Source organism: Taudactylus pleione, unplaced genomic scaffold (assembly GCF_031769625.1).
Source record: "Taudactylus pleione unplaced genomic scaffold, aTauple2 ptg000065l, whole genome shotgun sequence".
NCBI classification, from domain to species: Eukaryota; Metazoa; Chordata; class Amphibia; order Anura; family Myobatrachidae; genus Taudactylus; species Taudactylus pleione.
The window spans coordinates 16,341,228-16,355,106 of NW_028284467.1; the positions used below are offsets into that span (position 1 = coordinate 16,341,228).

Below are 13,879 nucleotides of genomic sequence, written 5' to 3' on the forward strand. Positions count from 1 at the left end.
TATGGATCTGAGATACATTTCATGTACCCTGAAAGCTGCCCAGATTGTCTCCCCTCCGGCCCTCCCTCCTCTGTGATCATCTTCTGTCACCTCCCCTTTCCTGACAGATTGATTACATTCACTTCTCACCTCTTTAATTCCCTCCCCTCTCTACTATGTTATTGGCTCTTTGCCCCTGTCCTCTCCTTTCTTATTGACTTCTGTCACCACCCCTCTCTGATCGACTCTTTGTCCCTTCCCTCTCCTTTCTTATTTATTGGCTTCTGTCACCACCCCTCTCTGATCAACTCTTTGTCCCTCCCTCTCCTTTCTTATTTATTGGCTTCTGTCACCACCCCTCTCTGATCGACTCTTTGTCCCTCCCCTCTCCTTTCTTATTTATTGGCTTCTGTCTCCACCCCTCTCTGATCGACTCTTTGTCCCTCCCCTCTCCTTTCTTATTTATTGGCTTCTGTCACCACCCCTCTCTGATCGACTCTTTGTCCCTCCCCTCTCCTTTTCTTACTGGCTTCTGTCATCACCCCTCTCTTATCCTTTTCTTATTGGCAGGTATGAGTTTAAAACAAGTCACTGCTTTGCTATGTAAAGTAATGAGGTGTTCCTAGGCATGACCACAACGTGTTATTTGAAAGGTCTTTTAAAAAATAATGTTTTAGGCGACCTGAAATAATAATAATGGTGGTAGACATGACATGGTTACTAGTACTTACATTAATATAGGTGTAATGTGTATTTGCAAAGTAGGAGCATAGCTGAGAAGGGAGTTTCCCATAGGTGTTCCCACTCCAGTGATAGCTGCTCGGGGCAGTAATTGCAGTAATAAGCTGTGCACCCTGTGGAATCTCACTCTAGCACATGTATTCTGTCAATTTAAGTTAAATGATCATAATATATAATACAATCAGCTCTGTTGGCTAATAACAATGATTCAAATGAGATAAAAGTCAGATCCTAGGTGCTATACATAAATAAAGCAGTGACAAAGGAGCTACCCCTCAATGTCAGATAGTTCATCACTGAAGCATTCTCTTTTTTTTTTTTTGCAAATCTGTTTATTGAACAGTGAAATATTGTTGTACAATAGACATTATATAAAGCAGAAATAAAATACAATAAAACATTCAAATAAAAGACTACTGTTTCTTGATATAAACAAATATAAATTCACTGCTTATTTTCAATTTGGGACCTCAATGCCCAGCGTGATACTGCCACTGTCTGCTGTTTTTTTCTTCATTTCAGTATTCCCCGGCAGGCTGGTCATACCCCACTGGCACCATTGAGTGCACGGAGGGGGTGCTACGACATGCACTTTCTCCGGGCGCCATGGTTCCACGCTACTCCTCTGCTTCTAGTCCCTCCATGCCGTGGCGTGATTCGGGAGCGACGACTATCTTTTCATGCAACTTTTTACCTTCATATGTGTCTTTTTCGCAAAGTAAGGCAAATAGGACGCACAAGCAGCAGATTATCACTCAACTATGAAAACAACGGCATAGTGTACACATCCACACATAGGCACTGGCATCTGGTTGTCACTTTAAGAACTTCCCTCAACAAAGCCTGGGAATGGCTGGATAGCTAACAAGCTTCTCTAGTTGAGTTGCGTGGCCACCGCCAATGTGGAATGAATTACGTCTTCATTTTATTTGTAAGCTGCCAACTGCGTGGCACCCCCTTAAGTCCTGGAGCCCTATGCTGCAGCCTAATTAGCCTTATGGTTAATCAGGCACTGTGCATCATTTACATACTAAGCTATATAATGCTAATGTCACTGAAAAGTGTAGCCTTTATTTGAAAAAAACTTCCTGACAGCTCCTTTTTTTAAAGAGACAAAGTGACAAAGGTGACATTGAAGTGCGAACTTGATATATGAAAGCACAAAGTGTTTGTAAATAGCAGGGAGGAGTTGCTACATAATCACACTCAACGTGTTTCAAACTGCAAGGATTAAATTAGTAAATGTGACGATCAAACACATGTAAACATGAAACGGTAGATTAGCTGTCTCTGAGTAGGCAGATAATAGAAATGTATAAACACTGGGAATTAGACAATGATCAATTGATCTTAAGTGGATGAATGTATGAATCTAAATCTATTTACAAATAGATTTTATAGTTGCTTTTCTCCTTAATGCTGGGTACACACTGGCAGATATATCTTATATGCGTCGGCCAGTCCCATCATGACCGTATGACTATGACCAGATGCCTAGCTAGCCACGTGATTGGCCATACATAATAAGTATTCAAATTGTATTTCTATTTCCTTCTCAGAATTATAACTTTTTTTACATTTACGTATTAGGCAGTCATTAGGGCTAATAGTGTAGGGATGTACATGCCCACATGGCACTGACCACACCTACACAGAACTATTCACATCTCCTCCACTTCTCATAAACGGGCCAATGATCATTTTCAGCCCCATGCCCATGTGGCCCTTAATCCCGCACTGTGAGCATGTTCTAAACAGGAACAGAACAGGTGAATATGAGAAGGTCTGTAGAAAGACTGGCTTAATGTTCAAATGTGGATATGTCTAGATTGAGAGATTTATACAGCGGTCTGGGATCCAGATACCCCTAAGAAGAATTTGTATGTGTTCTGTATTACATAACCCCTCACACAAATTCAACTACATACTGTGCCACACCTCATCTCCTGAGAAGCTCTGTACTGTATACATAAACCGCCCCTCTAACTCTGATATCACAGGTAGAATACAGCCCCATGCTTGTTCTCATCTTTGTTATCAGACACTGCAATTAAATGCTTATTGAATATGGCATTATGCCTTTGGATCAGTTTGCATAAATAGGCCATTGGGGAACCAGTCCGACAACAGAATTAGTTAGAACAAGAATTTTTAAAGAACTGGTAGATGAGTAGTGCTCACATAGATGATACTGTATATGAAATAAGCATTGCCTTCTTTACCATGTACAAATGTAAATAAATTAGCTAAGAGTATTTCATGATAGTGATCTACAAAGAAAACATCAAGTGAGGCTTCAAAATGCTAAAATCCTTTCTGTAATAATTTGGGATATGCGCTGGACCATTTATGCTGGATTTGGATTTGGCTCTGATTCGTCGTCCGGCTTTCGATTTGGATTTGCCAAACCGCCGTGACTGGTTTTGGATTTGGATTTTTTACAAAACTTTACAAAAAAAGCTAAAATCACATAATTTGGGCTTTTTTTGTTCCTAGGGTATTATTAACCTCAATAACATTAATTTCCAGTCACATGCATGCCCGGTTTCCAGCCACGCTTTGCCATCCTGTGAGAGAGGCTTTTCAACTACTTGAACACCTGTTGGAGGTCTATTTGCCGCTAGCTCTAACCAACACGGGTTTGCTGCCCAATGCTGCAGACTGTTACCGAAGCGCCACGGCCCCCTTACTTACCACTGGGTGTGAGGTCTTGTCTCTCCAGGGAGGTTACATGGCAGCGCGAGTCACTAGGACAGGCTCCTACCTGCCGCCAGCTTTTATGCTCTGAGCCTGGCACCATAAGTCAGTGAGTACAAGTGAGGACATTTGGATTTTTTATATATATCTTTTACTCTCTCATAGCTGAGAATCCACTAGTTCAACATTCAGTAAAACGGAGTCCAGAGACTTAATTGATTTTACTAGCACATTATGCCCATCAAGTGTGCTTAGCACTCATGGAGTGGGCTCCTGGATTGTTATAATTAATATTGCTACTTTGTTCTCTTTGAGCTCACTTATAAAGTATCAGTGCATTTATTGCTAACATTGCAACCCTCTATAATAACCCTCTATAATATATGAAGGAGTTGATTGTTTTTTATGATTTTCAATTGTAATGGGCATTATTGTTTATTTTTGTACTCCCGGGAGTCATTTAAACTGTGGAATTATATACTAATATATATATATATATATATATATATATATATATAAACATTATTTGTGATTATTTATCATGTATTTCTGGTTTCTTTGAGCGCCACAGAGTATTACACAAGTTTTTTTGTATCAGTTTCTCTCTTTTGTGGAGATAGGCATTCTCCACACATAGTACGATTTATTACCCGCTATGGACAGTTTTGACGGGTTGTACACACCAATCGTATGAAAATAGGTGTTTTGTGTGTTCTGTGACCCCGATGTGCGTCCTCGCTGTCCTCTAGTTGGATCGCAGATTAGATGGTTTTGCAGAGAGATCTATTATCTTTTGAGTACAATGTGATACACTTCTATGTATCTTATGCTATGATCGTAACGATCAATCGTACACCATTTGACCACATCGTATGAAGAATTTCAAGATAGGAATTTCAAAGGCAATCGTAGAACACATCTTACCAACTTTGAATCGCACCGTGTATGGCCGGTTGGCTGCTAAAGACACCTGATTTAGTCAAATCCAGGTGCCTCATTAAACGCAAGGTAATTTGTCATATCTTTGTAGTTATCTTTTTACTCCTACCTTCCAAATTGTGCCTTCAGTCCCAGTATTGTGCTTTATCTCCCTCCCACTCCTGTCCCTCCTTCCTTTGCTCTCCTGGGAGTGTACATTTCTGCACAATATCTTAGGTCACCTGCCAAGATCTTCTGTAGTTGTAGCACAGCCTGTGTTTGTGTACGACAGACGGTCAGTGCTTTCTCTCTATGCTAGCCACACTCACTGTCCCCATAATAATAAGGATATTGGCTGCACAGAGCTGGCAGAACACCTCAGACTGGTTACTCTGCATGGGGAATCATCAATACCTGTTCCCTCAGAAGGGACCATTACTGTTCCGTGCTGATAACCTGCCTGACTGCTTCTGTACATTTGCTGAAGGCGTCCCAGTAGGTACAATCTTCTAAGAAGTGTGCAGGCAAGGAGCTGTCTGAGCTGCAGTTGCTCTATGTAATGAAAGAGCCAGGACGTGCAGCACTGAGTACTGATTATCAGGATCCATTGCTGGGAGTGCAGCTCTGTGCTATGGTCTGAGAGGGGTTACAAAAACAAAACTTTCAATAGAAACTATTATTAGTTTAATTCACTGCCGCCTCCTCCCAAGAGACAGCATTGTGCCGGGCAATGAGGGATAGAAACATCTACTCAACACAGGGCTGCGAGACTTGGGTGACGGGGTCGTTTGGACTTCAGGACGGGGAGACAGGACCTGGAAATCTGATCTGAGGGTCCTGGGCAAGGTGGTCAGACTGAGGATGGATCCTTTAATCAGTTCTTCACAAAACGCTTCTCAGCTGCTAAATACAACATCACTGCTGGATACAATTATAATTTAATTACAAAATACTTCACTTAAATGCCTGCAACAGTTTAACTAAACGTATGACATGCCAGATTATCCATCTGAGATGGTAGGAATCATGTTTCTTCTGTGCTGTGTGGGAACTTGGAATCCGTGAAAGTGTTGTTATTTTTTACCTAATGACATTGGTTTTACAGTGTCACAGTCAATTTATTCTGCAAAGAAAACAACATTTAAATCAGTGGAGAAGAGGTAGCACTGGGGAGCTGGGGTAACCGGACTGGTACCTGGTAGACTGGGTAGAGCAGCGTCTGGCTGATGGTCGGATTTACTATTGGGGTCTCTTTACTGAGGGTTCCACATCTGCTCTTACATCTCCATGATATGAGGCACAGGAGCAAGATGCATTTCTTCAGGAGTTACTCCTACGAGATCCAAGTGGAGCAAAGATCTGATGGCATTGGTAGCAGCATCCAGGGCATTAGATGGGTATGTAGGCTTGTCTACCTTTAATTGTTTGTCAGTGTAACTAAAAAATTGGCACCTTTTTAAAAAGCAGGTTTAATAATAGATTTCCAGCTATACTAAAGCTGCACCTTAATTAATTGTTCACTATACCTTATGCCACACATGTATTATTATTTATTCTAACAGATAAAATAGGAATACAATATTACAGTAAACATAGACGTTTGATGGTGGATGAAGAACAACATGTTATTTATGTCTGTACATTACTTTTCTAAAGGTGGATTTACTATATTACATCTATTTTATCACTGCTGCTGGAATTCTTTCGAAGTATTTGTGTTCTTTCATTAAAGATATACTTCATAGAACTATACAAATGTTCCCTCTCAGACTTGGCTCCCAACCTACCAGGCATTTATTTATACATTTAAAAGTGATAGTGGATAATATCTATGGTGCTATTTACTGAAGGGAAGATTTGCATTAACCCTTAGCAGCAAGCAGCAATCAGATCGTGTCTCACTGATTGATAAAGATTTGCCCAGGAGTTTATACAGTTCTACCATGTGGGGAGACTGTGCTATACATAACAAGAGCAAGGTGTAATGTATGTGTGTATTTATCTACAGTAATGTGTAAATGTGTAAAGCAACAGTGAGACAAACAAGGCAGATTGTTATTTATTGACTTTCTATTGATTCTTTGTAAACTCTATTGACATTGAGGCTATAGCTAAAAAATAATTTCACTATTCCTGTTTGATCTGTTTCCTTTTCACTCCTCAGCTAAGAGGTTCTCTATTATGTGTATGCTTCTGTTTGTTTATTTGCATCCATTACTTCTGGGGCATCCCAGTTACATGGACTTTCTCCATTCATAAATAGTCACCCAATTCCCCTGTTTAGGTGATGAGTGCAGTAATACAGTTATAAGAAGGTTGGTTATGGGTTATTAAAGATTTCTGTAAACAGCACGTGAGATCACTCAGAATGCCCCATACATTTATTAGTTTGTTTCTGCCTCTGAAATACCTACATTTGAGTAAAATCAACAATATTTTATGCTTTTCTTTTATGCTTGTACAATGTAAAAATAGTACAGATGTATGTACAGTAATATTCATCATATAGTGGTCTATTAACTAAGCTGTGTTAGGAGATAAAGTGAACGGAGATAAGGTACCAGCCAATCATTTTTCAAACATAGCCTGTGAGATAGCAATTAGGAGCTGATTGGCTGGTACCTTACCTCCATTCACTTTATCTCCTAACACAGCTTAGTAAATAGACCCCATAGGATTTTATCTACCTTCAAGGGGTTGGGTACGCGATCCCGGCACACACACAATGACAGCGGTCATAATCCCGACAGCTTAATCCCAACGGTGGAAATACTGATGCTTGCAGGTAAGTATTCTAACCCTTCTCCTTCCACTAACCCTACCCCTAACCCACCTTTCATGCAGCCTAACCCTATAACCCTCCCCCTAGTGCCTAACACTTAAACCTGACCCTAATACTTACTTTTGGGACCACAGCCATCAGGATTCTGGAGCCAGGATTCCTTCTGCTGTTGGGATTGTGTGTGCCAGGATGCCGACTACATCCCCCTTCAGAATGGAGCATGTGGGTATGACCTAACAGCAGGGAGCAGAGTCTGGTATCATTGGTAGCATGGCTGCAGAGTCAACTTATGACATTTTAGAGGTACTATAGGTGCCCATGGATCATATTTGACAACTTTATTTCACTCCCCTCTAGGAGTTCAGACAGGGGAAATGCATGAGGCCAGTGCTGGTAGGAAGAGAGATGCAAATTGTGTTATCATGACACCGCCCCCCACTGCACCATGTCCAAAATTACAGCATTGGGCATACCACAATACCTCTTGATTTTGCAAGATGCATGGTGGAGACTTACTTATTTGGAAGTCTTTGGGCCCTCCCACACCCCACAACTCCCCCTTCCCCACCCAAACAAAACAAAACAAAAACAAAAACATTGGGAGTCTCCTGGACGTTCTGGAAATAAGCAAGTATACTATGGGTGTATGACCCTGCTGACCAATTCAAAGCCTCAAGCAATATATTTCCATGGCATAGAATAATGGATGTTGCCACTGTCTTCAGTCAGTCAGTGATGTTATTAAGAATTCTGAGAGTCATAATTCTTCTGCTCTGTGGGAACATAAACCATGACCTATATATATTTATTATAAAGCACTTGCTATTTATTGTTATGTATCCTTCAAGTGATTAACTTTTCTGAGAACTGAATCTTCACTGAGATAGTATCTATTCAATTTATAAATAGATGTTTTGTTTAGTAATATGTGTGTGTTACATTTTTTCACAAAATCATTCACATTTAGGGCCTTATTTATCAACGATCAAGTGATATTCTTTTTATCACTTGTTACTAATCTTAAATGGTGCACCAGCCAATCAGCTCCTAATTGTCATGTGTTTGAAAAATTACCGGAGTTGATTGGTTGGAGCACCATTTAAGATTAGTAATGAGTAATAGCAAGAATATTACTCGTTGATAAATGAGGTTCTTATTTTTTTATTATAATTTATTTTACACTGATATGCCAAAAGTCATGGGATAACAGTATGTAAAGGCAATGGTAGGTGGCGTCACCAAACTGTGACATCTTGGAAATGCCCATTCCTGCATCAGTTGTAATCTGACATCTCATGAGTCAATATGAATGCCGGCTAGACTGCTCATGGCAAGCCGATGTGAATTATAGGAGTTCAAATGGGGCTTGATAGTGGGTGCCCGATGGATGGGACATTCCAAATCTGAAGTTGTGCGGACATTCAACATTCCTCAATCTACAGTGCCAGATGTGTACTGGGAATACCTCATAGAAGGCATTACCACCTACTGCGGACAGCGCAGTGGCTTAACCACAGGTGCTTAATGATCGTGACCAGTGGCATCTGGCCCAAATTGTCCGTGGTAACAAACAAGAGACACTGGCTCAAATCACATCCACATTCAGTGCAGGAGGTACCAGATGTATATCCAGCAGGTCAGTAAAGCATTCTCTAGATTCCATGGTGGTTTCATAATGGTGTGGGGTGTGTTCACGAGGCATGGGTTGGGTACACTGGTCTGCCTGAACACATCATTGACCGGTAACTGCTATGTTGCATTGCTTGTTGTTTCGATGAATGGTGTGGCCACCTTGTTTTCCCAAGATGAAACCAATAGAGCATTTATGGGACATGGTGGAGAGGTTCATTCGCACCCAAGATCCTGCACCTACAAATATCAGCTTTGGGAAGCTATCCAGATGGCATCTGTTAACATCAGATGTCTTCCGTTCACTTGCTGAATCGATGCCACGTCTAGTTGCTGCACTTCGCTGGACTATAGGGGGACCTACACGATAATAGGCATCTATCCCATGACTTTTGACACTTCGGTGTATAGCGCACAAATATTCCATAGTGCTTTATATGTTTGGCCATTTGTATCAGTCGCTGCCCCAGTGGAGCTTACAATTTTTTTTCCCTACCACATGCACATACATACAGACTAGGGTTAATTGTTTTGTCCGGAGCCAGTTAACCTACCAGAATATTTTTGGATTGTTGGAGGAAACCGGAGAACTTCAAGGAAACCAACTTGAGCATTGGGAAAATATACAAACTCCACACAGTTATGGTGGGAATCGAACCCAAGACCTCAGCGTCAACCATTACTCCATCCGTTCCACTTGAATCCAAATAACATTTTCAGATGCCCCACCCTACCTGTAAAGGGACTCATACATTAAGCCACTATCATGGCAATTCCCCATTCTGCCGACGGTGGGTTCGGGGAATCGGGAGTTATTCAACATGTTGGAAATCCCTGGGATTGATGATCATTATAGGGATTTTTAACACGCAGCTTTCCGATGCCCATCTGATGGCTGGCTGTAGGGGGAAAAAGCAGGGTAAGCAGGAACAAAATATTCAGTGTTAGGGGTAGCCTGGGGGCAGCCCAGCATCTCAGAGAATGCTGGGCAGACCCCCACAGTGACATTAACAGGGGTGCCACGAGGTTCCGCCCCCATTCCTTTTCGACTTTAAGTGTGCATGCACAAAGCTATGACTGCTTCTGCAAATGCGCACAGTATCACCATCGCGATAATTATACAATCAAAGGGTAGCAATGCGATGGTTAGTTGCCATTGCATCGCTGGATTTGATGTCGGAAGTCCAGCAACCAGTCGATGCCGGGCTTTCCGATGTCCATCCCTACTACTGCACTACCACCCCCAGTGAGCTTCAGTCCAGCACTCAAGACTTGGCACTGCCCCGGCACTTGATCCCACTCCCCAACACTTAGCTCTACCCCCATGAGTATGATCAGGTAAGGAGCAGGAGACAGAGATGGCTTTGGAGTGGCTTCTGATTGGAAGCTCTTCCTGCTCATCATCTCACACAGGGTAGACAGTCTCAAAGGGAGTAAACTTCTCCCCTTGTGGGACTGCCAGTCCAGAATGCGATCAGCACTCTGGACTGGCACTCGCTGTGCTAATTTGCAAGTTATATTGTGCTTCTAAGGCTGGGTATAGACTTAGTGACTCGCCAATGCGATGCCCGATAATGCCAATAAACGATACAGGTGGTCGATACACACTGCCCATTCACCGACACCATTGACCTAGCCAGCGAGGCCGATGGAATGACCGCAATGAACGACCCGCTGGAACACGTATAGTGGGTACACACTAGACGATGTACACGGTATGTTAGTGATCCGCAGGTTAGGATGACTTATCGTCTAGTGTGAACCCAACTTAAGGCCTGCTGACTGTGCAGCCATAGAAGCTGCTGCAGCTGTGCATAAGCAAACACTGAGTGACTCACTATTCACTATTATATAAAATAAGTCACATCAGATGCAATTAATTTTACATTTTTCTGGAATAAATAAAAAAATTTTTTAACAGTGTCTTAGTGTAATTAAATAATATTTCTTACTAATGTTATAGGATGCTTTTTCCACCTGTCACTGTGGAAAAGTAATCCTAAAACTTTAAATTATTTAGAACACTAAGCCACTGCTACAAAAAAAACAATGTATTTATAAACGTACAATTGATAATAAATTGTATAATTAATTGTATCTGATGTGACTTATTTTACATAATACTAAATATATAATGAAATCTGAACTACCCTATCCAAATAGTGCACTAACACATCGAGCGTGATTCTGAGTCACACGCAATGCCGGTATTTGCACAAATGGTAAATTTTTTTCAGCTGTGCATTTGTCTAAGTCACTAAAAAGTTGCATTGCGCATGTGTCCTACAGTCTGTGCGCACACCGAGGCGTAGGGGTCTATTTACTAAGCCTTGAATGGAGATAAAATGAACGGAGATAAAGTGCCAACTAAACAACTCTTGTCATTTTTCAAACACAGCCTGTGACATGGCAGTTAGGAGCTGTTTGGCTGGTACTTTATCTCCGTTCACTTTATCTCCATCCAAGGCTTAGTAAATAGACCCCATAGTAACGAGTGAGACACTCGGTCTCAGAAATATATTGGAAATGTGTTCTGTTACTGGGGGGTAGCGATTGAGACGCACAGAGATGCACTGTCTTATGGGCGTGTTATGGGTCGCTCTATAGCAGGGGTTCTCAAACTCAGTCCTCAGGACCCCACACAGTTCACATTTTCCAGGTCACCCAGCAGGTGCACAGGTGTATTCATTACTCACTGACACATTTTAGAAGATCCACAGGTGGAGCTAATTATTTGACTTGTGATTGTAGACCTAGAAAACATGCACTGTGTGGGGTCCTGAGGACCGAGTTTTAGAACCTGTGCTCTGTAGCTTAAGGTCATTTAAAGTAGATTATCATTATGTGGTGTACCGTGTGCAGTCAGCAGTAGCCATACTTGCCTACTCACCCGGTACGGTCGGGAGCAGTGGCGGCTTCAGAGGTGGGGCTGCAGTGCAGTCCAAAATTCAAATAGAGGAACCTCACCAACTGCCACCCCAAACACTGACAAACATCGCCGGCCGGGACTTAGTGGCAGTTGGGATGGCTCCCCTGTTTGTATTTTGGATTGTGCTGCAGCCCCACCTCTGGAGCCTCCACTGGTTGGGATGCTTCCGAAAATTGGATGACGCTCCCGGCAGCTGGGAAGAGTGGCCAAGTCTCCCGGTCAGCTCTAATCCTATGGGGAGAGCATCGCCGGGTGGGAGATTCTGACTCTTCCCCGGCAGACTTGATACACCTCTCGTCCCACCTGTTACAAAACAATACTGTGCAAGTGCGACCTCTATCAGAGCTGCAGTGCTGGCAACTGATTTTTGTTAAATAGCCCTGAAAAATGATTTCCTATCGCTGTGATATCCATATGTAATATACATAAAATATTTAAAATAATATTTTTTTAGAGATAAAAAAATCTTGAAACAAGCCAATCTTACAGTGAAACGTCTTCCCCAGTGCCAATATATCCTGTTGTTAACTGCAAATCCTGATCTAATCTGATTACATTGCAGTCAACACCGGTTATTTATACAGCATATGAGGTGATATCAAAGTCACAGGCTATGCTATGTGGCAATGTCAAATATTTTTAAGAGCATATTATTAAGAGTAATGGACAGAGTTAAGTGTGTCAGCATGGAAGACTGAGTGGAAATATTTGTTCAAGGTGCTGCTGTGACGTCCATAGGGAAAGGAACCATGACACAAGGAGCCAAACAGGTAGAGATTAAGCACACGGCTCTCATCTCCGTGTAAGCATTCAATCCTGACACTACTGCATCCTCTGTTCTATCCTGTGCTCCTAAGCATCATTTTCCTATATGATTAAGGTGGGGGACATGTATAATGATGTTAAATTTATTTTTATCCATAAACTACAATTAGGTTCTGTTATTTTCTCTGTTAACAGCTGACTGGTTGCCAGGGGAAACATCACATTTTAGTGTAGTTGCCGTGAACCAGTTTCCATAAATTTTTACTACAAATGTAATAGCCTGTGATTTATGGTGAAAAGCACGATTTCTGCGATATAGATTTTAAGTGGCAATTAGTTTTAAGGCAAAAACAACCAAGTTTTGCTTTAAGACTAATTGACTCTTTAAATCTACCAGCTATATTGCCAAAACCACATGTGTGCCCGCTAAACGTAGGCTATTACATTTAGGCCTTTGTGTTTATTGTTAAAGAGGTGGTGTTGGCATAAATCAGTCTATGAGTATTGGGCCTGATTCAGCATGGGTAGCAATTGCAACCGCGTACGCAGATCGGCCGATGGTGCATACTGCTCATGCATAGGAACTGCAGTGCGCGTGCGCAGGAAGGCATTGCGATCACACTGCAATCGCGCACGCACAAAGAAAGCCATCGCAGAGCGAGTGACAGGATATCAGCATTTGGGGTGGTGACAGGGGAGTGATTGGAGAAACACAGACGTGCCTGTCCATTTGAACGCTGTTACATGGGCGTGCATAAATTAGCCACTGCCACGGCATACGCTGCTTCAGTACTCACTGCGTGCGACGAGACTTGCAATTTCTGAGACAGGTCAGAGCTTCTGTAATTCTGCGTGAGGGTCTGATGTTACCGATGTGTACGCAGGACTGTGAGGTAATACGAATGTGAGAAAGTGATAGTGGTCGTCTCTATGCTGGCTGAGCAGTTGCAAACATTAGCATATTTTCGCAGCAGAACTGTGTGCGATTACACAGCCACAAGTGCAATAGCGATCATTGCTGAATCAGGCCCATTGTACGCTAGTCACTGTATTTTATAGCCTTCAACACCCCATAACATTTATAGGGTTGGGTATGATATGTCAACATGCAGAAAGTCGACATTCATTATGTTGACACCATAATGTCGACATTCATCAAGTTTACATGTTCAGAATGTTGACAGATGACATGTTGACACCCACAATGTCAAAATGTTGACAGCACTGTTTCAGACTAAACCTAGCCCTTACCCAAATTGCAGCCTAACCCTAATTGCAGCCTAACTCTCACCGTAACCCTAATTGCAGCCTAACTGTCACCGTAACCCTAATTGCAGCCTAATCCTAAACCTAATTGTAGCCTAACTCTCATCTTAACCCTAATTGTATCTTAATCCTAACTCTAATTTATTTGCATATGTTGACATTGTTACTGTCAA

General features: G+C 41.9%; 1 protein-coding gene across 2 annotated transcripts in view; it reads left to right on the top strand.

Moving 5' to 3' along the window:
* The first annotated feature begins 4,608 nt into the window (after positions 1–4,608).
* The window catches only part of RAPGEF3 (Rap guanine nucleotide exchange factor 3), a 131,552-nt gene continuing 122,281 nt past the window's right edge, over positions 4,609–13,879 (top strand). For both annotated transcript variants that reach the window (XM_088465990.1, XM_088465997.1), the window contains exon 1: positions 4,609–5,732. In XM_088465990.1, coding sequence (XP_088322116.1) covers positions 5,562–5,732 — 171 coding nt within the window. In that variant the 5' untranslated portion in view covers positions 4,609–5,561. The remainder of the gene's footprint in view (positions 5,733–13,879) is intronic.